This window comes from Patiria miniata, unplaced genomic scaffold (assembly GCF_015706575.1).
Source record: "Patiria miniata isolate m_02_andy unplaced genomic scaffold, ASM1570657v1 HiC_scaffold_29, whole genome shotgun sequence".
Lineage (NCBI taxonomy): Eukaryota > Metazoa > Echinodermata > Asteroidea > Valvatida > Asterinidae > Patiria > Patiria miniata.
In genome coordinates, this window is record NW_024037068.1 from 12,456,069 (window position 1) to 12,482,446 (window position 26,378).

Sequence of the window (26,378 nt, forward strand, 5' to 3'; positions counted from 1 at the left end):
TAACGTTGTGGATGCATGTTTGATAATGCCCCTTCTCATTAAACACAACAACTTAGGACATCACCTTTACGTTCATTATGCAGTCTTGTGGGTGCAGACCTGTTAATAGGCCCACAATTGCCTACGCGGGCCAAATCACAATTTATTTGCTATTAGAGCATTTGTGGACCATGAACATTAAGGTTTGTAAAAAAGATGGGTGGAAGCCGTGAAAATAATTTGTGACTTTAATAAAGGAATAACAGTGTGAGGAGCCGGTCTACACTGCGTGATAATGACCGGGTTTGGGGGTGACCGCTGTTAATGGACCGAGACCAAATACCCTTTTAACGAAATAAACAGTTAAAATGCTCCAATTGTGTGACTTTTCTTTGGGCGATATTTCCAGATGTTTTGTGTTCATGGGCCATATTTTAGCTTATGCGTGGTACCCTGTCTCTTCGATATGCGTTGTTATATCCCCCCATAGCCGGGCCCAAGATGCGCTTGACGACGTCTTCATCGTTGCATTAAAAACGACATATTTTTACCTGATGGAGGAAGCTGAAATTTCGTTTGCATATTCCTTGTGTCCACAATTACTAAGAAGCTTGGTTTAGGAAAGGTGAATATGTCGGTGGGCGAATTGTTTAAAGAAAATAAATCGCAGATCTACGCTTTCGTCGTCAACATCCTCAGTATATTGCTATACGATGTCGTTTGAAAACTTCCTTACGCGCGCGCACCCATAGCAACTGTATTGCGTACGCGCGCGTAAGTCTCACACGAAGGTGGTTAAGCGCATGTGCAGTGCTGTATTGTTACAAGCTGCCGTATAATTTGGCCAATCATTGTCTTGCATTGGGCTGGATCAATGCTGGTTCAGAGGCCAGTTTTTCGCTTGTTCTTTGAAGCCGGTCTTTATATCACCGTTAATACACCCCCACGTGATCGAGTCTCGACCAATCAGAAGGCACCAACTCTCCAAGGTATTTATTAATAGTTTTTAAATGTATTCAACGCTTTTGAGATAAAAATTGTTATAGATGTAGCCCAGCCAAAAAAAAAAATGAAATAGCGCCCTCTAGTGTTCACACTGGATGCAGTCTGAAAAAGCATGATCACAACTGTCATGGAGGCATCCATGTTTTCTTCACGTTCTGCTGCAATCGGCATGTAAAACGGGCCCAAAACGCTATTTTGAAGGCTCAATTCGACAGATGAAATAGTCCTGTTGAAACTGTTGGCTCTCAGGTAAAGCTAAACCTTTTGTAATTTTCATAATACATGATAGTAAAGATTTAGTTGAGAACCACATGTGCTCATTGTGCATGTAAATGATTCATATGCAATGCTAGTGTGTTATATGCAAAATAAGCAGATAAGGGTGGTTCAGAGTAATAAGATTTAATTATGTAGGGGATATTAAGCAGACTATTTAGGTTAATTTTGATCTTTTAGTACACTGTTTTGGACTTGTTCTGGGTACAAATGAAGCTTGGGGATGCAAATGAAGCTTGGGGGATGCAAATGAAGCTTGGGGGGATGCAACTGAAGCTTGGGGGATCTCTAGGAAAGTGTGTGTAGATAATGTCCTGTTTTAGGGGATATGCATGTGCTTACATAATTAGCTTATAGATGGGGTATTCTTACATCATCCTTTGGGTTAGATATGTACTATTATGTTTTATAAATTGTTTGCGGTTAGGTGAAAGCTAAGATGCTTATGGGCTAAAAACCAAGACAATTGTGTTCATATTATTTTATAAAATGTTTATTTTTGTCATAAATTGCTTTATATTGTAAGATAAGTTTTAGAGCTGACCGAAGATTTATTGCCTTGGTCGGTATCAAACTTTACAATTGTGGATGACAACTTTTGTCACTTCTTGTTAAATTTTGAACTGGACAACCTGTTTACTGGAGCCCAAGTCAATTATATTGATTACTCCATGGAGCCTTGGGTAATGTAAAATTAGCTATGCCTAAGCTATATTGATAATTGAAATTGTTATCAAAGTATAGCAACATTTGAAGTTGTTTACAAAGTAGCATGTATACTATATGTCTGCATGGTTTTCTTTGAATCTCAGGTTTGGATCATCAGATTCAGCTCTCAGTTTTTGCTAAGTCCCAGCTCTCAGGTTCTGCTCAGCTGAGACTCAGTCGGCTCTCCGTTCCCGACTCACATCACAGTCGTCAGGTGACGAGCTGCATGAAGTGCAGGCCCTGGTCAGAGTGCCCCTGATCTGGACCATCTTCAGAGAGATAAACCTGGTGAGGGAGAGTTCTTCCCCATTCGACGGTACGGAGACAGTCTACGGTGGATTCCGTTCTCCAAGGAGCAGTACACCTGGACTGGAACTAGAGCACGCGTGCAAATATCCTTTGGAACTGTCTGTTCCTTGTTAGTGGAACACAGAGCGAGGACAGAGACAGAAAATCCAGGATCCTGGTTCGCATTATGTACATGTACATGTTTTATTAAAGTTGAGCGCTCATTTTTTTCTTGTTGTTCTTAAATACCTTAAATCTGTATTCATACGGTCTAAGTAGTTAATCCGATTAATCAAAAGTAATTTGTTGTTCAGAAATCCGTGTTGAATTAAAGTGTTAAATCAAAACGAAACAGATAGAAGTCTTTGTGACACTGGTAGTTTGTTTAGGTGGGTTACATAGATACTCACATTTGTATTTGTTTAAACTATAAATGGCGATGGGAGTGGTTATAGGCCTGTAATCATGTGACCTGTGACGTCATGCCAACAGGCAATCGCCGGGCAACCCAAACCGTTAAGCATCTTTTGCATATTATTTAAGCAGTATATGTCAACACTTTCAAACCATTCATGTTTCAAGATAATTATATACATCATGCAGAAGAGAACAGTTTGCTTGGGAGTTGGTATCACGTGACCACAACATCCAATGTTTAAACAAATGCCACATCGTCCATAGGTAATCTTAGCACATTCGAATTGAAAGATTGGGAACCAGTGCATATAGCTTTCAATGTGTGTACAGCAAATGGGCTACCAACTGTTTAAACATCGAGATCAGTGACCCCACCCTCGAAGTTAGAAGTGGTAATGGAGGGACTGGGAACCAGTCTACGGGTCTAGAAAGTGTGCCGAATTTTTACGGTTGAACAGTGGCGTCACCAGACTTTTCAGTCTGGGGGGGCACAGGGGGGCACCAGCATTTGATGGGGGGGGGGGGGCACTTAGGTGGATACGGATCGCCGTCCTGGGGGAGGGGTCTACAGGCGCGGATCCAGGATTTCTTTAGACGGGGGGCATACCTTTAGAGCATTTGCTCCGAGGACTAATGCGAGCGCGAAGCGCGAAGCCCTTACGGCGTGGGGTCCGGGGCCCGCTTAAGGGCCCCGGAAAATTTTGGATTCTAGATGCTCTGTGGTGCAATCTGAGGCCACTCCTTGCCCCTTTCCCCCTGAATTATTTGAGCAAAAGTTGTTAAGCTTATGAGGATTTTTTTAAATATACATTAATGTTTTTACAAATTTTAAGCTACTGTGTACTTCAAAATTTGTGCAAACCATGTATTTTCGTCTTCGCGGAGCAGTGTCTTACGGCGTGGGGTTCGGGGCGCGGGCCTACCGAAGGGCCCCGGGAAAGTTTTGATTCTATAGAAAACGGATGCTCTGTGGTGCAATCTATAAAAGCGATTTCTGGCCCCATTTCAGTAAAATGTTGTAAAGATTGTTAGGATTTTTTTTTCATTATCGCTTCGGTTTGCGGTAACACCATGTGTTTCTTTATTTTTTGTTCATTGGTTTAACATTGTACTCTTGTATTTCTTTTGTTCTTTACTTGATAACCAGGTATTTTCGACGGCATTATCAATTTCTTGCAATTTATTTTTGAAAAAATAATTGGATAGGCTTAGTTTGTAGAAGATCTGCCCCGAGGACTAATAATGCGGGCGTGAATGTATTTCGGCGTGGGGTGCGGGGCCCGCTTTAGGGCCCCGGGAAATTTTTGATAATTAGATGCTCTGTGGCCCCTCTTTCCTCTTTCTTTTTTATTGGTTTAATATATACTCTTGCTTTAACAAGCATTTTAAGTTTCTTCGTTTTTCACTTTCGTCTGCATGTTTTCGTGCATTTTATTTTTGAAACGGAATTGTATAGACTTAGTTTGTAAACTTTTGCAAGGATGCTTTCTAATGTTTTGTATAAAGTTTAATTTTTCAGTTTATCAACAAGATAAGATTTTCTACGGAAATTTTATACAGAAGCAGACATGTTTTGGACTCGATCCTTGAAAGCGCGTGGAAGAAATGCTGGCCCCCATGACCAATAGTGTGGTCCAAAGAGCACACTATAACGGCCGTCACACGTACACGTGCGTGTTTTTCGTACGGGTACATACGCTCAGAATCGCATTTCATAAACCGATATACTATGCAGGGTTAAGTACGGTGGGATCGCGGTTTATTTCGAAGCTTCTCGAGTTCCCCGTGTCATACGGCCACACAATGTTTGCAGGTCGGTATTTTTGTTAGAAGGTTGCCCTCCTCCTTCCCTCCATTTCTCTCACCTCACCCTCTTTCCCCCTGTTTTATTAATTTTATTTTTTTTGTGGACTCAATTTGACGGGGGGCACGTGCCCCCGCGGCCCACCCCTGGATCCGCGCCTGGGTGTAAGGGGAGGGGGTGCCCCCCTCCCCTTTGGAAAATTTTCGCATACGGAGGATGGGCTAGATGCAAAATGGTGCCACATTTGATGCTAAATTCGATCTGAAGATATCTCCAGAAATTGCTATTTTCGAGGTAATGATTTTAACAACGCGCAGAATTTTTTTTACCAACCCAAATCTCAGATGGGGGGGCACTCGGGGGGGCACTAGGTTTTCCAGGGGGGGCACGTGCCCCCCCTGGCCCCCCCTTGGCGACGCCACTGCGGTTGAATACACCTGGATAGCAGTAGTGCCACACTGTTCCAGTTACACATTGTGTGTAGATGTACAGAGTGGACGTGTTCATAAGTTCAACTCTTAGCGCGTACGTGCTGTATAACAAACACCCGTAAAATCAAGTCCCACACCTTTGAATGCTGTTGGAGTTACTCATCAACTGCTTACTCTAACAAAATTGGATCTTTACACTGGAGAGCAATGGTGTTGACAAGTTCAAGGACTAGGATTTTTGTGATGGTGTTGATTGGATTTACACTGTTGGTGTCAGTCGGCAAAGCCCAGGTAAGATCGAGGTTTCATTTTATTTCCAACAGGATTCAAACAGGATTCCTAGCTACCGTTTTATCTGTGCAGTTATACATTGCACTGAATAGAAAAGTCAGGAAACCCATGGTTCTGTGCACCTGACCCGACTCAAGTCAGTCAGAATGTGTTTTACAATCTAGGCTGTGAATGGAAGGTATTTGAAAATCTAGGCTAATGGTAGGGGACTGATTCTATACAAAGTGACCCAAAAAATACACCCCAAAAACATATGCCTTTTAAAAAGGTATAGGATCTTTATGTTTTTTTTTTCAATAAAAGATGATGTCTCAAAACCGCCAAACTCACTGGTTTGACTGGAATCCTGCTGCTGCACAATTTTAACGTGTTTTTAGATGGGGTTATGATCGAGAATAAGCTTCATGTGGCCTCTCTGGACTCCCATATATTTGCACTTAGTTTAGTCGACCACCATTTGAAGTCATCAGCCGACATTTGAAGCAAAAAAAAAAAGGTAAAAAAACAAAAAGCCGCGTCACCGCACCACTTTTTGGGCAAGCTCCATACCAGAAACCGGAGATTTTTTTGGGCCTTAAAAGCTAAGAGCGTTTTCCTTCAAATACTGAAACAATCATGACAATAACACTTTGGGTTGCTGAGAACGTGCCAATCATGTAAAAGTAGTCATTTTTCCCTCCACACACCAAACATACCACAGGAAGGATTTTTCACAATATCTATTTGAATGGGCGTCGCGAGGGAGGGGGCAAGGGGGGGGGGCACTTGCCTTCCCCACGGAAAAGCAAAAAGAAAAAAAAGGAAGAAAAAGAAAAGACAAGAAAAGAAAAGAAAAAGAGGCGCGAAGACAAAGTGGTGTAAATTTAATGATTTGGGGGGGGGGGGGCAAAATGTCCCTGCCCCCCTCTAAAACTGATAAATCGAGAATGTGTTGAGAAATACAAGCATTTTTTGGCCAAAAATATGTTGCCCCCCTCTAGAAAAAAACCTGGCGACGCCCATGCCTATTTGTGCATGTCCTTATCCTTAGGCCAACAAACAACACGGCACACATTATGAAAGGAGTACAAATTAATTTGATGCAAAAAAACCTTTAGTTTCCACCTGAACAGGTATCTCATCCTTTTTATTTTAAACCGTTGCATATGTCAAAATACTTAAGAAATTGCAGAAATGAAGGATAATTGCACAGTGGGCTAACAGTACAATTTTCCACTGTTTGAAGTACTTGTGTAAAGGATGGAAAATGACTAATCTCAGCTGAAATCTCATACCATAAATATAAAAATCCACCGATCCTATTTTTTAAAAAGACACATGTCTGAGGGTTGCATGTTTTTGTCACCTTGTAGATTATTTATTTAGTTAAATAAAACAGATAAAAAATCAAAGCTTCAAAAGAGAGTATGTCTTATATCAGATTTACCTTCACACACAAGCTCGCGTGATATGAGTTTGCTTTGCGACTATTCATTGTGCGATGGGAAATACCCGACTGGGGTTGCGAAACGAAAGGGAATTTGCAATGACATCATGGTAATTTTGCAACACAGGCATTGTGGCGACCATGATTGCGACAAGTGTGATTGCGAAATGTTGGTTGGGAATTCCAATTAAATCGTTTTCCACTTTTTCAACCCGCTGACAAAAGTTATCAGGATGTGTATACACGATATTGAATTATACTCACACCCAAATAACAAAAACACAGGGATTACTCCCGTTTTGAATTTATGCCACATGCAGCCACGTGAGACTTTTAATTCATTCCAATTATTACATACTCATAACTGTGCCGATTGGGCAAATTGGTCACATCAGTTCTAACACAACCATTCTGGCACCGCAGAGTGCTCGATCCAAGACTCGGTGGAAAAAATATCCCCATAAACTTGCGAGCGACCTAATTGTTTTGGATATGTATATATGAAAAGCAAACAAACAAAGGAAAAGGGGGATGGCGGAGGGTAAAACTGAAATGTGTTCAAAACTTAAAACACTCCTGCTGTTTCACTGGCTGTGAAAAAGTAAGCCAGAGCACAGCCAAGCTGCATGCAGCCAGCATGCCATGCACCAATCAACATGTTGCAAAACAGACCCTCTCATTTAGTGATAAATAAATCAACTCAGAAAATAAAAGGAATAATTTCAACAGTCTTGTGACACCCTGTACATGAACACATTTCAGGGACAAAAAATCCCTACTTTATCCACTAGCACACTGCATAGGGATATCACATTTTGCAACATGTATGCCAACTTTGAGATGAGCCAAAAACCAAACAAAAAATATTGTGCCCTATTTTTTGATATTTTGTAGAAAACATGTTGGGGGTTTAATTTTCATCCAAGTTTGTCTCAATGTTGGGTGGTCGGGTGATCCACTAGATCAAATTCAAGGTCAAAGTATAGGTCAAAATGTCATTATACTTCAAAAACCCCGACATGAAAAACAATGGTAAATTTGGTTTTCTCCTGATGTAACCTTTCAAAAGAAATCAAGATTAACAAATTTGGCTCACAGATTATATAGTTTGGTCATTTAACAAATGGCAGCAATGTCCATTTTGACCAAAATTGCCTGGGCGGTAGCGCGAAAACCGTTTGTCCGATGGCGCTAAAAATTAATATAAATAAATATGAACCAATTTGAAGAGGTTGGGGTTTAAAATTTAAAAGTTTTGGGGGGTGATTTGACACTGAATGACCCCAATGTCAAATGACAAAATGTTGTTTAAAGTCCCCCGAAAAGCAACTTAGGACAGTAGTATATTATGTCGTATTTTTGGCCATTACATTTTTTTTGCTAAAGAAGAAATTTTTCTTTTATTTGGATAGAGTTTACCTTCCTAAGCTTTTCCATCTACCATGTGGCAGCCGTCTTGGAATTCAAAATGGCCGCCATTTCGCCTAATTTGTATCTAACTTCGGACCTGATTGTCATATGAAGTTCATTCTGATGGCAAACTCCATGTTTTTGATACCAAGGAACCCGAGAAAATCATTGTTGATGGGGTATACTCCCAGTGGAGTACCCCATCAACAATGATTATAACTAGGGTTCCTTGGTACCGGTATCAAGAACATGTAGTTTGCCACCAAAATGGACTTCATACGACATTCAGGTGCCACCTTATTATTTAAATGAAATCCAAGATGGCCGCTATTTTTGAATATCCAATATGGCTGCCATCCATTTGGGATGCCTAAATGTGTTAATTGGATTCCTTGGTATCACATTTTTGGGGTTTGCCACCAATAGTGACTTCATACGACAATCAAAGTCCAAATTTAATATAGTTCAAAATGGCGGCAATTATGAAATATCCAAGATGGCTGCCATCAATTGTGAGTACCCCGTCCTCAGTGATTTACTGAGTCCATTTACTTGAGTTCATTCAAAAACATGGACTTCATAGGACATTCAGGTGCAATGTTATTATAAATGAAATCCAAGATGGCGGCTATTTTGAAAAATCCAAGATGGCTGCCATCCATCTGGGATACATCATCAGCAATGGGTCATTAAGATTACTTGGGATCAAATGTACGGTATGGGGTTTGCCACCGAAATTGACATTGTACGACATTCGTGTCCGAATTTGTTATGCAAAGGAGCCGAAAATGGCGGCCATTTTGAAATATCCAAGATGGCTGCCATCCATTTGGAGTACATCGTGAACAATAATGTACTGGGGTTCCTTTGTATCAAAAACACGGGGTTTGCCATCAAAATGAACTTTATGTGACATTAATAAATAGCTTGGAGAGTTGATGGTTTCTGATTGGTCGAGACTCGATCACGTGGCCGGTCATTAACGGTGATAATGGACCGGCTTCAAAGATCAAGCGAATAAATGGCCCCTGAACCAGCATTGATTCAGCCCGTTCAGCCCCATGCAAGCCAATGATTGGTCAAAATATAGTAACAGTCCTGCGGTAGCTTTTAACAATTGAGCACTGCACATGCGCTCAACCCCCATCGCGTGAGACTGACTCGCGCGTACGCAACACAGTTGCTAGGGATGCGTGCGTGCGTGCGCGTAAGGAAGTTTTGAAACGACATCGTACAGCAGTGCAGTATATACATGTACTGAGGATGTTAACGACGAAAGCGTAGATCTACGATTTATTTTTTTTTGAACACTTCACCCACCGACATATTTACCTTTCCTAAACCAAGCATCTTTGTAATTCCGGACACAAGGAATGTGTAAACGAGATTTCAGCTTTCTCCATCAGGTAAAGATATGAAAACATTGTTGTAATTTGTTTCGCTACGGCAGCAGTTTCTGTTGAGTTTACGTCGTTATAGCTGTTAAGCTAAAATATGGCCCATGAACATGAACACAAAAAAGTTTGATATATCGCCGAAAGAAAGTCACAGAATTGAAGCATTTTAAATGTTTATTTCGTTATAAAGGTATTTATTAATGGGAATAACAGTGTGAGGATCCGGTCTTCACTGCGTGATAATGACCGGGTGTGGGGGTGACCGCTGTTAATGGACCTCGACTTCGTCTCGGTCCATTTACAGCGGTCACCCCCACACCCGGTCATTATCACGCAGTGTGGGGGTGACCTCACACTGTTATTCCCTTAATCAGGTCCGAAGTTACATGATACAAATTAGGCTCGAAATGGCAGCCATTTTTAAATTCAAGTTGGCCGCCACATGGTAGCTGGGGGAAAATGTCTCCAATGCATTATCCAATCGATTTAGGGAGGTAAACTCTTTCCAAATATGGCAAAAATTCCTTCTTTAAAAAAAAAAAAAAGCAAAAGTACATAACGGCCTATATACTACCGGTATATGGCCAAATCATATGAAAATCATGTAATTAGCGGCCTTTTGAATTTATGCAAATTCGGCATATTTCCACCACTTGGATTTTTAACAACTTTTTTAGGGACCTTATAGCAATGCACTGTGTTGTGAAATTTGACTTGGATTATCAGGGAAAATTCAATTGGTACATGTCCACACATTGCATCCATTATTTTAACTTTAACTTAGGCAAATTAATATACGGCATTTATGCAAATTATACGGCATTTGGAAAAATTTCGGAAACATAGGGATCTTGAAATTTACCTAGGACTAGAATAATGAGTAAATCAATGTTAAAGGACTAAAACTGTCGTTTAAAGTACCTCCAAAATCCACCTAGTAATCTACCTATAAAATCAATGCGAAAGTCCTAACATATGCGGCCATTTTGGATTTATGCAAATTAGGCATATTTCCACCACCTGGATTTCTTAAGACTTTAAGTATGTCTTTTTAGGTACCTTATATAAAATGTACTGTGGTGAAAAAAATTCTGTTGCTATTTGTTTGAGGTCACACCTTATATTGCCTGTACTATTCGTGAAAACTCAAAATCGCACACGCACGTTATTTTGTCCCCATAGAACAACGTGCATTTTTGCTACAATTGTCTCTTCGTGAAAACTGAAATTTTCCCTTTATTGATTCTCATGATCTCAATTTTGATTTTGACAAAATAAATTCGGGAAGATGTCCGTTGCAATACATTTAATCCATTTCGGCCCAAAAAAAGAATTAAAAAAATATATTGATTTTTGCCAAAATTGTCTCTTCGTGAAAACTCCGACGATGTGAGCAGATTCGATGATTAATTATGCTAGACAACTGCATGTAGATCTCAAGATTTTTACCAATCAGCGGCTTTCTATATCGGATCTACGGTCATTCACCGGTTGCGTGCCATAGACATGGATTAAAAAAAACCTGTGTTACGCGCTCTGTATCATGCATTGGAATTGACCAATCAAACCATTAGTCCTGATTTGGGTATGAAATGACGTCACGATTAAACTCGACTCCGATTGGCTGACGCGCGGCTTGAATGTTTATTCATAGACGTTGTACAGAAGACCTGGCTCCATGGATAACGGCTGATACTCAGACTACCGCCACCTTGTCTGTGTAGCCGGAATTGTAATGCGTAGTTACCAAAGAGAAAATACATTTAACAAAATACGCTCTCGGCAGTTCAATTAATTGCCTACACTGGTATCCCTACCAGATAAAACATACATCAACAAAAATATTCCCTAAACGCGGTCGTAAGGTGCATTTGAACATATGTACATCAGCTCGCAGAGTCTTTTATCCTCCAACTTTTTTCGGACCCCCAAAAACTGAAAAAGAACTAGGAATGGCTCTGTTGATGCTTGCTATTTTCCTCACATAAGAATACACTTCTTCGAAAAAAGAACCCACCTAACTTGTCTATAACCTTAAATAAAAAAGACCCACGGTTGCGGCCCCTTATCCCCATCTCACCTGACTCAACATGTAACGTTGTGGGCCCATGTATGATTACCCCCCTTCCCGGTAAATACAACAACTCGGAAATCACCTTAACATGCATTAATTAGGCAGTCTTGTGGGTGCAGACCTGTAGATAGGCACAGAATTGCCTACGCAGGGTTAATCACAATTTCTTTGCTATAAGACCATTTTGTGGACCATGAACTCGGACAAAGATGGGTGAAAGTGCTGCCGTGCACGCGAGTGCGCGCTCGTAAACTGTGAAATTCGTATGAAATTATTATTTGTTTAAACTAAAAATGTACAATGGGAGTAGTTATAGGCCTTTATAACACACCTCTTGCTTGTTCTTTATCCTGGTTGGCTGAAACGCGGTCACTGTGATTCACTAATAGGTTCGTGTATGAAACTTGCGTCAGCGAGTAGGCGCGCGTCGAGACATCGCGCGGGCGTAATTTCCAGAGTTTAGTACCTGATCGGGCATTTTTGACTGTTAACAGCGCCCTCTGACAAAACTCAAACTCAAAAATTTAATCTAGGGAAACTAAAAGCGTTCCATTAATTGTTGAATTGCTTACAGTTGAATTGCTTTTGAGTTAATTATTGATTAACAATTTCAATAATTAAACTCTGAAATGTTTCTTTTTTTATTTTATATTTTGGACAGAGGTGAGTTATAAAACACATAAGGACTGGCATAATTCGGTCCCTAGTGCACGTCTATGCCCCCCCCCCCCCTCGGGCCTGTTTGTGAGCAGTAGAAGCTCCTATTTCCCGAGGCCGAAATAGGACCCTCTTTTGCATTCTCTGGTCACTCACAGTCCCCTGGGGGGGGGGGGGGCATAGATGGGAGCTAGTGACCTCATTGCCAGTCTATATGTGTATAATATACCATTTGACCTGTGACGTCATGCCAACAGGCAACCGCTGGGCAACCCAAACCGTTAAGTATCTTTTTGCATGTTTTTGGCCAAACATTAAACAGCTTGGCGAAAATCGAGGGATCTCCTAAGTTTAATGTTTTCTATAACTGTTTATATATTTCGACTTTAATGTACACGTATTTAATGTTTAATTTTCTCGCACCACGGGTTTACATTGTTACATCTTTAGGTTAACGACAGATATCAGATACTATGAACATGAAGCAACTAGAGTGAAACCAATAACAAAAGAACATGTGAATGTCAAACAAAAACAATTAAACCTCGCATCTTAAATTCGTATCCCATTATTTTGAATACAGAAAGTGCTAAATAGAATGCGCAGAGATGAAAACAAAAATATGATTCTTTCGTAAATAACCATAAACCAAACCGACAACTAAATTGAATGGCCATTTAAACCGAATGACATAATTCAACTTAGGATGTGTTAAACATGAACATGTGTGGTCTAACAACGAATTTGAACGTCTGAAAACTAATACGAACCTCGGGAATGACAGCATGGAACTAATTTGCTTCTAATCGGCCACTATCGCGATGAATATGAATGTTATTTTTGCGAAATATTAACGATTTCAAAGATGGCCACTGAATGCAACTGGTCTATGGGGTCTAACGTCCTAGCCATCCCTGTACATACTAGATGTTCAAAGCAAACATTTTGACAAAAAACGGTTCCTATACTCAAAGCTGTCTTTCCCCAGCTTTCGATGAATATGTATTTATTTTCTTTCAGTTTGTAAATTAAGAACTTCATGGAACAGTTTGTCTCTTTAATCAGGTTTACCTTCACACACATACAATTATAAAGGTCGAGCGAATATAGTTTATGACCAGTTAATTAACAGATCGGGTGGGAAAACCGACGACTAGGACGTGGTTGTGAAATGATTTTGTGAAATAATTTTGTGAATTTTGTGAATTTTGTGAAACCCTAACCGCCTATTTATAAAGCTACAAAATACCACTGAGTAGTCACCTGTAGGGTGTATTTCTTTCCATACAAGTGTGCACAGCACATGTAGTATTCTGTGATATTTGGTCCTTGACCCCCGGAGCCTTTAGGGGGTCAGGGATAAATAGGGGAATTCCCATGACATCATGCGCCACGTTGTGAACGTCGTGAACAAACCTTCTCTGCCATGCCCCTTTCAGGTTGTGTCACCAACCGTTACTACTATACGCAGAGGAGCCTGGCAATGCAGCCAAATCGCATTGAATATTACGGTATTTCAGAGACTGTTGACTCAATGGTACCACAGATCAGCGGGAAAACCACCAACAGTTGCGATTGTGAAATGATCGTAGGGATTTGCGGGGGAATTCCCTTACATCATGCGCCAATTTTTGGGCACAAACCTTGTCTGTTCCATTCAGTTTGTGTCACCAACCACTATACTGGACGCAGAGGAGCCTTCCCTTTTGGCAATGAAGCTAAATCGCATTGAATATTACGGTGTTTCGTAGACTGTCAATTTGAAACCACCGATTAGGCGATTAAAAATGAGGGTTGGCTTTTGAAGGAAAATTCCAATTACATCGATCATTTTCCATTTTTGGTTCTAAACCAACCGTGTTTTTTCCCCATGTGGGTACCTACGCAAACCTTAACACACTTGTAGGGATCTGGAGCTTGTTGATTTGTCTGCCCAAGAACAAGAGCCAACAGGGTCATTTTTTCCCTCCATTTTTTAACAGTGTTTTCTTCACTGTTATTTCATATTAAACTCATGCATATTCATGAGCCAAACACGCTTCGTTCATAAGTAGATGGTCCAAGACTCATACAAGTATAGCCATCCCGCACTTGCGCTGAACCTCATTGTTCACAACTATTTCATCCTTTTTTTCACGTACGTTAATTCCATGCTTCTTTTTTTCCTAAACTGTACTCAACTGTAACTCTGACGTCATGTTGACATCATCAGTTTTCAAATAAAAATTGTTGCCAATTACCTATGAACATTCTTGGGATAGGAGCAAGTAACTTTAGTTTACTAAGTTTCAGAATCTTGACCAGGCGCGGATCGGGGGGGGGGGGGGTGGTCAATCCCCCAGCTCTGTCAAAAAATATTTCGTCCAAATTCCTAAAAATAGGTTGACCCCCCCCTCCCCCCCCAAAAAAATATATATACTAAATATATACTGGTATAATGTCCGCCTGTTCAAAATACGGTACACCATTCTGTAATCTAGTGTTAATAATCGTGAAATTTGAACAGCGCCCCCTATTGAAATATGGTATCAGCCCCCCCCCTCCCCCCCCCCCCCCCCCCCCCCCCCCCCCCCCCCCCCCCCCCCCCCCCCCCCCCCCCGGTTTTTGATTTTACGGACGCCAAGTGTTCGGAGAAGAAACCTGTGTAGCACTTTAGGTGAAAATTTGTTGTTGCTCTTTTGTTTTTAAAATGTTTACAGGATGAAAGGGCAGGTCAATGGCATTTTAAATTTTTGAAATGGCACCTTCCGTTACGGAGATACGGACGTTTTTGTTCCACTTTTTGTCAATGGCAAAGAAGTCCCATGTCAAAGGTCAATCTTTTTATTTTCTTTGTTTTAAGGGTGGCACCGTTGAATTCACATGAAAATGCACTTATTGGCTTATAACTTGAAATATATTTATAGCATGTACATGAAACTTTCAGAATATAATCTACATATGCCAAGCTGTCTTTTCGGCACATAAAATCAAAAGAATTAATTAGTCCTGCATCTTATTTGCATATTAATTAATTAAAATTAGCAAACTTGTGCACTGTTAACAAGATATACGAGGTACACATTATTAAATATTCCCATAATGTTAAAGGAAAAGTGCCTTACTTGTTCTCATGTTCAAAAAGTCACAACCTTATTAATTAATTGCCTCTAATTAGAAAATGTAATCAATCTGATGCGAAAGCACAGCCAAAGCTAAGTAGGCCTGCATGACTGTGTACGAACACTTAAAACTTCGAATGGGAGATATATGCCCCCTACTGCCTTTTTGTTTGTCATATGTAACACAACCGAGCATGTAATTTGAATATAATTATATCAACGAGTTATTAATTAATGATAATTATAACCTTAAGACTTGGAATGGAGGAATAGAACTTATGAAACTTGAAAGTTGCAGTTTATATACCAAAAACTACCCAAAAAAACCCACTACCCATATTTAAGTAGGAATGACATGTACATGATCATGATGAATTTAATAGCGGAATATAGACTTCTGTTTTTATGATTTTCGGATAATTAATACGCAGAGAAATATTTGGGGCGAACTGACATTGGGGCGATATGGCTGTTACTATAACGGCATTGAATATGGGGCGAAGTGGTTGAGAGTCCATTTTGGGGGCGAAGTAGATGACTGGAACGGTCGCGTCACAAACGGTGAAAAACATCTTCACTTTACATCTTTGTTTTTCATTTACACTAAAATATAAGCTAGTGCCCTTTTCACTATCCCCAGTGAACATTTTCACTGAAATAAAGCTCCGCAATTGGACGCAGACACGGACGAAACGATCCAAGCATTAAAGCAACATTTGTCCCACGGTACCGGGCCACGGCACCACGTGGCCCGGAGCCCAGTGACGGGCCGACCAACGCAGCGCATCCAGGCAGGCATGCAGTGGAAAGCCACGGTGCGCCGTGTACACGCACGCCGTACACACAAACTACGTGCGTACAGGCAACTCTCCAAAAGTGCTTTCATTTTCGTTTCCCTTTCCGTTGACTTTTTTCAAATCGTAGATCGTTGTCATTTATATCAATATAAAGCTTGAATATCAATGTTTTACACACACCTTGTTCCCTGGTAAATAACATGAATTTTCATCTTGAAAAACGATGCTGAAATTTTCAAAACTTCGTATCTCCACTCTTATCTAAAGTTGATAATTTCTGCCGTTTTTTTTACAGTGACTTTTTCATAGCTGAACTGAAACAACGTACATCAGAATAGTGTCCCGCTATAGTTTGAGCCACCACTGAACCTCCTGAGGTCATTACCAAAGTGTCGTCGGCAGTGGAAACCCTGTTATCTGCTTGTGCTTGTGGCGCCGGCGTGCAATCGTAAAAGGACGTGCAGCAGTTTACAAGAGTGAGTATCAAGATCTTAACGGTCACAATCACTATGGAAATTCATTGAGATATTTTCTTATGAAACTCTTTTGTAGAAAAATTAATAAAGGCATTTAAACGAATGCGACATTTTATCGTCATTCACCATCATTTGCAGCTATCCAAAAAGTAACCATTCAGCCCTGGTATGAAAAGGGCCCCCCCGGTACCTTGTCCGGTCCAGAGCCAGTCCGGTCTTCAGCCCAGTCTCGACCGGTACATGGTCCTGGCTGACCAGAAGTTTTGAAGTCAGTCAGGCGCATCAATTTATTGCCCTTCCGAGAACCTCCAGAGCAGAACAATAGCAGACTTACCGGATTAAAGATAAAATCCTTCCAAACGCCTTGGTAATTTACGGTCCCATTGTGCGCGAAACCGATATGGCAGGGGTTGTGATCTGTGCCGACGAAAGTGTTCTATTGTTTCGCGCTGAGAGATGAAAACCACAAGCGGGTTTCTTCTGGGATATATTACATGTGTCAATACTTGCAAACAATAGACCCGAGGATAGAGGAGTTCCTGATTAGCAACCGGATAAGCTCCTGGGCTGGTAGCTGGGACGGTGCGAAATGACTTCTTGGGAGGGGACGAGCTTACCGGGGGGGGGGCCTTTTCATACCGTGGCTGCATGGTCACGGTCCCTAATTATTGTAGAAAAACATATACTTGGTTGAAAGATAGTAATGGGACTAAAAACTACCTGTGAAATTGTTCTATCTGGCAAGCTGTCATTTTGAAGAATTCGTTGGAAATATCCATTTTTAAATGTCTTCGTACATGACAAAAGTACTCTAAGGATCGTGTGATCGAAAAGTTACAATTAACTGGTTGTACTAAATGGAAATTCCATTCAATGATTCTTTATGATGTATCACATTCACGAGTACATTTTCATGCGAACTGTATTCCAACAAAAAAGAAAATGAGATCGAAACAATTTAGTGTTTCATACGTGCAAAATTAATCGGAACGAAAGCAACGTTCTCATGCGGTATTTACATTTTTGACGAAAAAAGAACGACGCAGTTATGAAATGCAATTAATCCTACTCGTCGCACATCGCGTAACACATGGCACTGTTCACCATTGAACGACAATGTCAGATCATGGCAGATACGGCCACAAACAATTGTCAGTTATTTGTTTGTTTTACTAAATCAGAAGTGGAGTAAAGACATTTTTTCCAGAGATGCAATCGATTCTCTTTCCAGGTTCATTAACTAAACAGTTTTGGTTTCTGTCAAAAAGAACCCACGGTTAAGATTTGTTTCAAATGTACAGACTCTAAGGCTTACCGAAATTCAACACAATCAATGAATGTTGTTGGGTCAATATCATGGAAATTACCCTGATATTTCTATTTTCACAACACATCCTTTAAAAACAGATTTTTTGTTTAAACAAAAATATCGTATCTTTCATTTCATACAGGTTGACGAATTACAGGACATAATGGTAAGGGTACAATTCATCCACTTTCCCTTCTGTGATGTCGGCCTACTGTGAAATATGGCTTACTTTTTCATTGTGATGTTTCGCCTGGATCGGGCGTACTTATTGGCGGATATGTTTGAACAACGTAGTAGTAATTTGTGCACCACTATGCCTGGTAATGTCGATAAACTAGTGAACCGATGAAATACATTGGGTACAGTCAAAGTGATGGAGATTGTCTTGGTATTTTTATTCACACAACGACTCCGTAAGGAAGTTAAATTCTAAACAAATATTCCCTCATCTGTTTTATTTCGTACAGGATAGAGAATCAGATGAAGAAGTAAGGGAACAACTCATCTACTTTCCCAACTTTGGTGTATTCAAGTATGGTTTACTGTTTTAATGTGATGTTTCGCCTCTGGCGCCATATTTGGCAGATAATGTTCTCACAACATAGTAGTAATTCAAGAAGCGTCCCACTGCCTGGAAATGTTGGCTCGCTATAAAACTTGTATACTGTGGAATTACATTTTAGGACAGCTGCAAGGATTCTTTTTGACTTAATGATAGTACTAATAATAATGATATTTCTAAATCCGCAAAATACATAAAGAAAGTTCTAATGCGCATAACAGTACAAATTACATTATAATTAAAACCGTATGATTAGAATTAAAATTACTAATACTATACAATTGTTAGGTACTTCCAACATACAATCATGATTTACTGGACAAACATCGAAACCTTATCATAAAATATTCACCGAGTGCATATTACCTCATATAAAGCCTTCTGAAATAAAAAGGTTTTTCACTTCACGTTTAATTTTATGAAACCGAAAAAAGCTAATAGTGAACCAAACCTGATATTCTTCCCAAAATTTGTATTTAGATGATTTTCTTTCGATGTTGCAACATATAGATCTCACTCGACCGTTTCAAGAGGTTTTATTCTCGGTGAAACAACTCACTGTGAGATACAACTCGGTATTTATTACCCTCGAATATCAAAAAGCTGCATTGCAGATATTAAATTCCACTTTCAGTTAGTTTACGTATTTGTTTAATTCACAAATCAGATGCTATGCCTGCTGAATGAAGAGAAAACATAACTGAAATAGGCCTACGGGGAAATGTTCACCTACCAAACCGAAAATTGGATTTTACCGCGTAACACGATTTTCAACTGCTATAGTTATGGCATAAACCCCCTAAAACATTCCATTGTGAAATTAATAACTGTCCTTCCAGCAAGAGCGCATTGGTGGCTCGTTGGGGTAAACTTCCGACTACATTGTCGAAGGTACCGGGATCAATCCGCAATAACGGCGATATATTATTTTTCTTTTAATACATGTTTTAAATCAAATCCTACTTTCGTATTGAATGTTTTTTTGTTTTTAGTTACCATAGCTCTCGAGGTTTTCTTTTAGGAAAATCGAGTACCGAAAAACTATTTGGTTGATAGTCTGGTTCTCAGAGCCAAAGACGTCGAATATTGTCAGGTCGGGGAACCAGACGGTCCACGGCTTTAACGGTAGTAAGGGTGTTTCAAGAAATGTCATTCTGTCATCTATTTTATTTCCATACAGAGTGGGATCCCGCCACCACCAACGGTAAGTGTAGAAAACATGCTGTCATTATGGAAAGTATTTAGGCATACATGTCATCAACTTGATACAATCGTGGGAATTAAAACTGAAAAGAGAGGAAAGGAAAAATTATTATTAGTATTATTTTGAATTTTGTAATATTATTTATTTGTTATAAATAAAAACATTTGAATGTTGAGCCTCATTTCCTTCACCAAGTAAAAGGCCTGTCGATGTTTAGTTAAAATCAATGTCTAGCTTGCCTTTAACCTTAACCCTATAAGGGCCGGGTTATTTTGACCATCTCTCAGCCGGGGAGGGGGGGGGGCGGATTGCGCCCCCCTTAAGATCTCGGCCATAGCGTGACGAAAAATTTTGAAACTGATGGGTACATACATAGAGCAACTCATCATAAAAATACCCTAAAAAATTCATTGCTAAAGGTCAAAGGATTTTGAAATTATGGCTAATTAATTATTCCTATGTATGAATGGTAATTCTGCTCTGTGTACACGACGCATATGGAAAAATTCAGTTTTCACGGCGCGTAGCGTAGCGCCTGAATTTTTTTCGCTGGTTTTAACCCGACGTCCGATTTTTATTTTTTTGGTATCAAAAGATGTGCAAGCCTCGAGGCTAAAAAGACAGCTGGAGTCGCGAAAAAAAGTCATAACAGCTGGAGTCGCGAAAAAAAAAAATCATGGCTATCGCGGTAAAAAGTTGAGGGAGGCGGATTCCGCTTCCCCGGCCCTTTAAGGGTTAAAGCCACCCTCTGACAGACTGAAGAATTGCCTGGGTTAATTTTACCCAAGAAAGGTTGAAAACTGCAACTACCCAAAATTCGGTTGTACTATAACCAATTGATTGGGTCAGAACTTCTGCTAAATTCAACTAAAAGTTGTAGTCATTGGTCTTGTATGACTGCACAACGATCTTCAGTTTTTTTCTTTCCGATATTGTTGTATTTTAGAACACGAATGATTACGAGTACTGTTGCAATTACTTAATGTAATTCTTTCACCTTTTTTCTCCCAAATCTCCATACCGATGACGGATGAACATCTGCAGCCGCCCCCACCGGTAAGTGTTCACATTCTTTGCAAACTTCGGAGTTCTAAGCTTGCTTCGCGGTTTCGCGATTATTGGGGGATATGCTCTCGTTGTCCAAAGTATTTATATGATTTCGGGACTGGCTGCAAAATGGGGAATGCAAAATCCCGTCTTGAACCAAGACTAACCTTGACCCTGTCTTGTAGAATATAATGTAGAACCCATGAAAACAAATAGCGATTTCACTCCCGACCGGATTTACAATTGTAACCAAAACATTCCCACTTTTGCATGGAAAAACAACACCATGTTTACAGTAAAAAGTATTTTTTTACTTAAATAGGCAGACATTTGCAATGTCTGCCTGTCTTTTTAAGCCCCCAAAATATTAATAAGGTTCCCATCCATTGTGGTGTATCGAATTTAAGGTTATGTGAGATTTGAGGCAACCAGATTTGAATTCTTACCAACATTAAAACCAACATCGTTGAGTCAAAATGATCGAAATTGTATCCCATTGAGTATGACTACCGTAATGTGTAGATATGGGCAGCAGAGTACTATAGATAAAGTTTCCATGGGTCCAATAAGTGGTTCGAATGAGCTTATAGAGGGGTAACATTTCTGTTTACACAATGATTCCGTTAAGAAGATTGATGTTTACTAAATATTCCCTCATTTGTTTAATTTCATACAGCACATACAGGCAGGAGAATCAGATGAAGCGGTAAGTGTACAACTCATCTATACTTCCCAGCTGAGGTGTACTCAAGTATGGTTAACTGTTTCAATGTGATGTTACGCCGCGGGCTCAATACTTGGCAGACAAGTTTTCATAGCTCAGTAGTCATTTGGACAGCTTCTCTTTGCCCGAAAATATTGGTTCACTATAAAATTGTAAAATGTCAAAATTTAGGGCTGCAAGTTTTCTTTGAAAAAGAACTCTACTTTATACTAAGTTTCAGTTTATTTTACCGACAAAACTCGTGTAAATCGTGATAAACACTGACAAATCGCCTGGGTAAATTTTTCACAAGGAAGAGTAAAAACTGCAACTACTCAAAATTTGTCCTTTACTCAATTGTTTGGGTTAGAATTTCTGTTAAATTCAAACAAACCGTGTGGTCATACCAGACTAAATTTAATGTGGTCGTTGGATAAAATTAACCCAGGCAAAACTTATTTATATATTTATATATATTTATTAAGTACATTTCTTTACCCATTGGGGCCAGCCATACATCATAAATTACATCATCAACGTACAATTACAATTACAAATACAATACCAAAAATAAAATAAAAGTACATGATATTAATGTATTTTGAAACTTTTATAATTAAACACAATCGAAAAACAGGCTTTACTAAGGTTTGTGAACACAAAGAATGATATACTTTCGTGTGTATACGATCTCCTTTAGAACCGTTTCCTTTCCGTTATTAAACTCTTTAACTTTAAACTTGTGGATTGTTATGTTTCTTCTTCCGTGTAAAAAAAAATATATATTTATCTCGCGAAGTGGTTAAGCCAGATTCAGCCATGATTTTGTCGTTAGATTAAAAAAACTGAAATACGAGCACATGTCCCCATATTGTTGCATTTTAGAACGCGATTGATTAGAAATACCGTTGCAACAACTTAATGTTATTTTCTCAACTTTTTCCCCTACTTTCCATAAATATGGGTGAACATCTGCAGCCGCCCCCACTGGTAAGTGTACAATTCGACTTCTTTGTAAACTACGGAGTTCTCAGTTTGGTTCTCGGTTTTGCCTTAATTGAGGATATGCTCCTTATTATCAAAAGTAATCACAATTTCGGAATGCAGCAGAATCGCTGTTTGAATAAACAGCTTTTTTTGCTGTAAAGTAATCAGTACTTCGGATTCTTTCGCAAGTATCATTTATCAATCAGCCTTAAACCTGCCACCGATACATTTGCATTCTTAACCAAACACGACATTTGTTCACAAAGAAAAGTGAAAATTGGTTGAAGTTCTTTGTTAAAAATTCCATCTGTGGCACAACATTTATTAATATTAACCCATCTCTTTCAAAGGGACGACCTATCTGCCTAGACACCATATATGTAGAACATATAATCTCTTTTAAAATTAAAGTTTGATTCCTCCTGGATTTTCAAGTTTCTTCCAGAAAAAAAATCCTTTTCCATCTTTCTATTTTTGGCGTTACAATAGTTATTCAATTTGGAATTAGCCCTGAAAGAAACTGTAATTTAAAGCTGTAAGTCCATCCATACGTCGTGGGAATGAAATATTTTTTCAAATCCTATGACATTTTCCCGATATTGATGTTGTTCAGACGTCTTCTTCAGCGGCCCAACCATTCCAAACGACCGCAGCCGCCAAACCAGCCCAACTATCTCCACCGACCTCACCGGCCTCAACAGCCACATCGGCCACACAGGCAGCATCGGCCACACCAGCCATACCGGCTACACCAGCTGTTCCACCGGTCGGTATGGGAAGAGTAAGTTATCATCATTTTACTCTGTTAAAAAAAAACTCTTGCTGTTATTTTGTTCTGTATCTCTTTTTATATTTGCTGTGTTTGACCAAACTGTACGAAAACTGAAAATAAATGTATTTGAGAATATAAATATTAAGCTAGATTAAACGCAACTTTGTTTTAGAATTCCAACAACCGTCATTCGAACGTTATTCGGGAACAGTTGTCGAGACGAATACAAATAATTTTACACCTTTTTCCTTTGCACAACAATTCTAATTTGCTACTTTTTGAGTGCATGCAATTCGCATTCTTTGTAACTAGTTCTGAAGTTTGAATCGCGGTTTCTCCAAAATTGGCAGATATGCTCTGATTAGCATAAATACTTACGCAATTGCAGAATGCAGTAGAATTGTTCTTTGTCTGGACGACGTGATTTGTTGTTAAATTTGTTGCAAATTATCAATACTTTTGGGCGGCAAGTACCCACTGACCATGTACTTTGGAGAATTATTGATCGCGTTTATGTATGGCGATATTGCACAGTCGGCCTTAAACTTGAAACCAAAATATAAACATGCTTAACCAAACACTATGTATTAACACAGATATATGGTTCAGTTAAATTTCTTTCTTTCTTAAAGATTTCCTGTAGTACCAATTGTTATCAGCTAACAAAACTTGCTTACACCAATTCACTTTTGACTTACATTACGATTTAACATGCTTAACAACTGGGTGCAATCCTGGGAATTTAAACCTCTAAAGAACCACAAACATAAGACGACAAATGCTTTAATGCTACTAGGCTGGACAAAATTGAATTTAGAAATTCTACGCGGCCCAAACCACATAAAATAGAATCTATTGTCTTTAGACTTATCTATTTTTTTTTTAATTGTGACACCTTATCCAATTCCTTAATTACAGGGGGCATCGGCTTTGCGGAATTTGGTAAGTTGAAAACGTTTCGCCTTTTCTGATGTTACTTTAAATTGCTAAAGGTCGTTTCATAGTTTCGCAAAAATTGGCAAACACGCTCTCATATTCAATCACATTCATAATAATTTCATGTTGCGGCAGAATCCGGGTCAAAATCTCGTGGTTCAGTTGAATTTATTGTTGATGTTCCAACTGTCTATCTCAGCCGACCCGTTGAGGATGTTACATTTTCGGTGAAAAAAAAAATCATTGTGTTAAAGATAGAACTCGCTTTTTTTTTTTACCTTCGAATAGCAAAAAACAGTATACTGAATATCTCCTTGTTTTTTCTTGCTACATTCATTTGGAATTTAATCCCAAACAAGGGGAGAAAGAAGAAAATACTATATATAGAATGTTGGGATGTTAAAGAATGTTGGAATGTTAAAAGAATCATTGTTTTCTTCAAGTAACAAGTATGGTGTTGTTTAATTCAAAATTCCAAGTTGCTTTTCACCTGAGAACTAGCGGTTTTTTTTTCTGGTTAGAAGAAAACAGAACAAACGGCAAAGAATTATTACAAATTTGTGGACTCTAAGATTTAATTGGATTCATCACAACCACAGACTGAGTGAAGTCCCACCAACATTCCAAAACTGGAGGTGTCTTATTTTTAAATGACAGGAAAACGTTTACAGGTTTAGGTACTTGATACAAATCATTATAAAAGGGAAGAAATGTGGAAAATAGTACACTTATGATATGTGGTTGGAAAATGTTAACGATCCATTTTCTTGTTCAAATAAACAGTCACGTGTTGTTCATTTCAATATAGTCTCCGACTTGCTTTTAACTTAAAACCTAACGGTTTTTTTTTGACACCATTGATAATTTGTTTGGTTCACGGAAGCTGTGCTAGTTTACTGCGAATTAAAGCAACCACAGATTGAGTTTAATCCCCGAATATTCAAAGGAATGTGGTTGGGTCGAAATATTCGAGATTGCTTAAATTTGACTTGATGTGATGCAGGACGAAACTCCACTTTAAACTCACAATATTAAGTTTTCCGGAAAGAGGAACCTCTCATACCGAACCGAAAATGAAATAATTTCAAAAACAATTGGTTCGCGTGGCTACGGCGACGCGCGTGCATAGCAGAAACCGGAGACTTTTTTTGGCCTGACCGTCAAATGCCGGTACCATAAATAAATATACTGAAATTACCTAATTCCACTTTCAACTAGTTTACATACTTTGTTTAAGTCACAAATCACACAACATGCAAGCGAAAGGAAAATAAACCACACTTTTAGAAAGGAAATAATTTCACATACCGAACTAAAAATTAGATATTTACAAACAGAGCGGGTTCAGTTGAATTTCTCCAATGGACGCAACCCATTGCCTTTCCCAGTTCTAAAAAAAATTCAGAAAATAAGGTACAGATTTGTTACAAATGCTCTAAGAACTTGTAACCTAAGCATTTCCATGCTGCACCAAAACACAACATATTTACAGAAGAAAGTGTCTTTTCTTGAATTTCTTTCGGTAGCAAGAGATCCTTTGGTGAAGTACATCCTCAGTTTAATTACTGAATCGGCATAAATATCTTCATTTGATATTTGCAAAAAAAACTTCAATGCCGTTGAATTTTGTTCGGAAAAAAAAATCGGTGGTGTTATTCTTTTGCCAACCATTGCTTGCGCAAATGTTTCTGTTTTCGTTACAAATTTATTTCATGACATGATGGTGTTTTTCTTTTCCATCACAGGAAGACTTTACAGGTTGAATCACTAGATACAATCATGGAAATTTAAACAAAAACATCAGAGTTACAAATGAAATATTGTAGATACAATTTACTTCTCCAAGTAAAAAGTCTGTTTTTGTTCATTTAAAAATAATATCCAACTTGATTTTAATTTTAAAAATAGCGTAATTCTTTCCCCACTATTGATAATTTGTTTTGTTCACGGAGGCTCAGCTAGTTTTACTGAGATTCAAGGACACCACAGACTGAGTTTAAATCCCCCATATATACATTCAAACGAATGTCGTTGTGTTAACACTAAAAGAGTCGGGGCGGACCCCGCTCCCCCCCCCCCCCCAACTTTTCTGCGATACCCTTGCCAAAAAAAAAAAAATCCCGCCCAGAGCTTTCCTGACTTTTTAGCTTCGCGTCTTGCGAAAAACAGAAAATTCCGACTATTGGTTACCGTGCAGAATTTTTTTTTAAATTTCCCCATATGTATTGTACACAAAGCAGAGTTGCCATTGGTGCATATGAATAATTAACTAGCCGGTCATTCTAAAACCCTTTACCTATAGTCATGAAATTTCTTCGGTA

The 26,378-nt window shown here is 39.1% G+C and overlaps 1 protein-coding gene and 1 long non-coding RNA gene across 2 annotated transcripts; both read left to right on the top strand.

Annotated features, from left to right (window-relative positions):
• The first annotated feature begins 5,012 nt into the window (after positions 1–5,012).
• On the top strand, positions 5,013–19,612 carry LOC119735428. Its single transcript, XR_005272168.1, has 5 exons — positions 5,013–5,199; positions 16,357–16,537; positions 17,989–18,012; positions 18,314–18,334; positions 19,589–19,612. It is a non-coding gene; the product is annotated as an uncharacterized LOC119735428 (long non-coding RNA).
• Positions 19,613–20,635: 1,023 nt separating this feature from the next.
• On the top strand, positions 20,636–25,820 carry LOC119735175 (oleosin-B6-like). Its single transcript, XM_038208881.1, has 6 exons — positions 20,636–20,668; positions 21,336–21,365; positions 22,341–22,352; positions 22,963–23,130; positions 24,040–24,063; positions 25,803–25,820. The coding sequence occupies exons 1-6, from the start codon at positions 20,636–20,638 to the stop codon at positions 25,818–25,820; spliced, it is 285 nt and encodes a 94-aa protein (XP_038064809.1).
• Positions 25,821–26,378: the final 558 nt, after the last annotated feature.

Bases quoted from the DNA above. Each gene is read 5' to 3' on its own strand.
- LOC119735175 (XM_038208881.1), top strand. From the start codon at position 20,636: ATGACGGATGAACATCTGCAGCCGCCCCCACCG. The intron at 20,669-21,335 runs GTAAGTGTTCAC...AATTTCATACAG, and splicing joins ATCTGCAGCCGCCCCCACCG to CACATACAGGCAGGAGAATC. The intron at 23,131-24,039 runs GTAAGTTATCAT...CCTTAATTACAG, and splicing joins CACCGGTCGGTATGGGAAGA to GGGGCATCGGCTTTGCGGAA.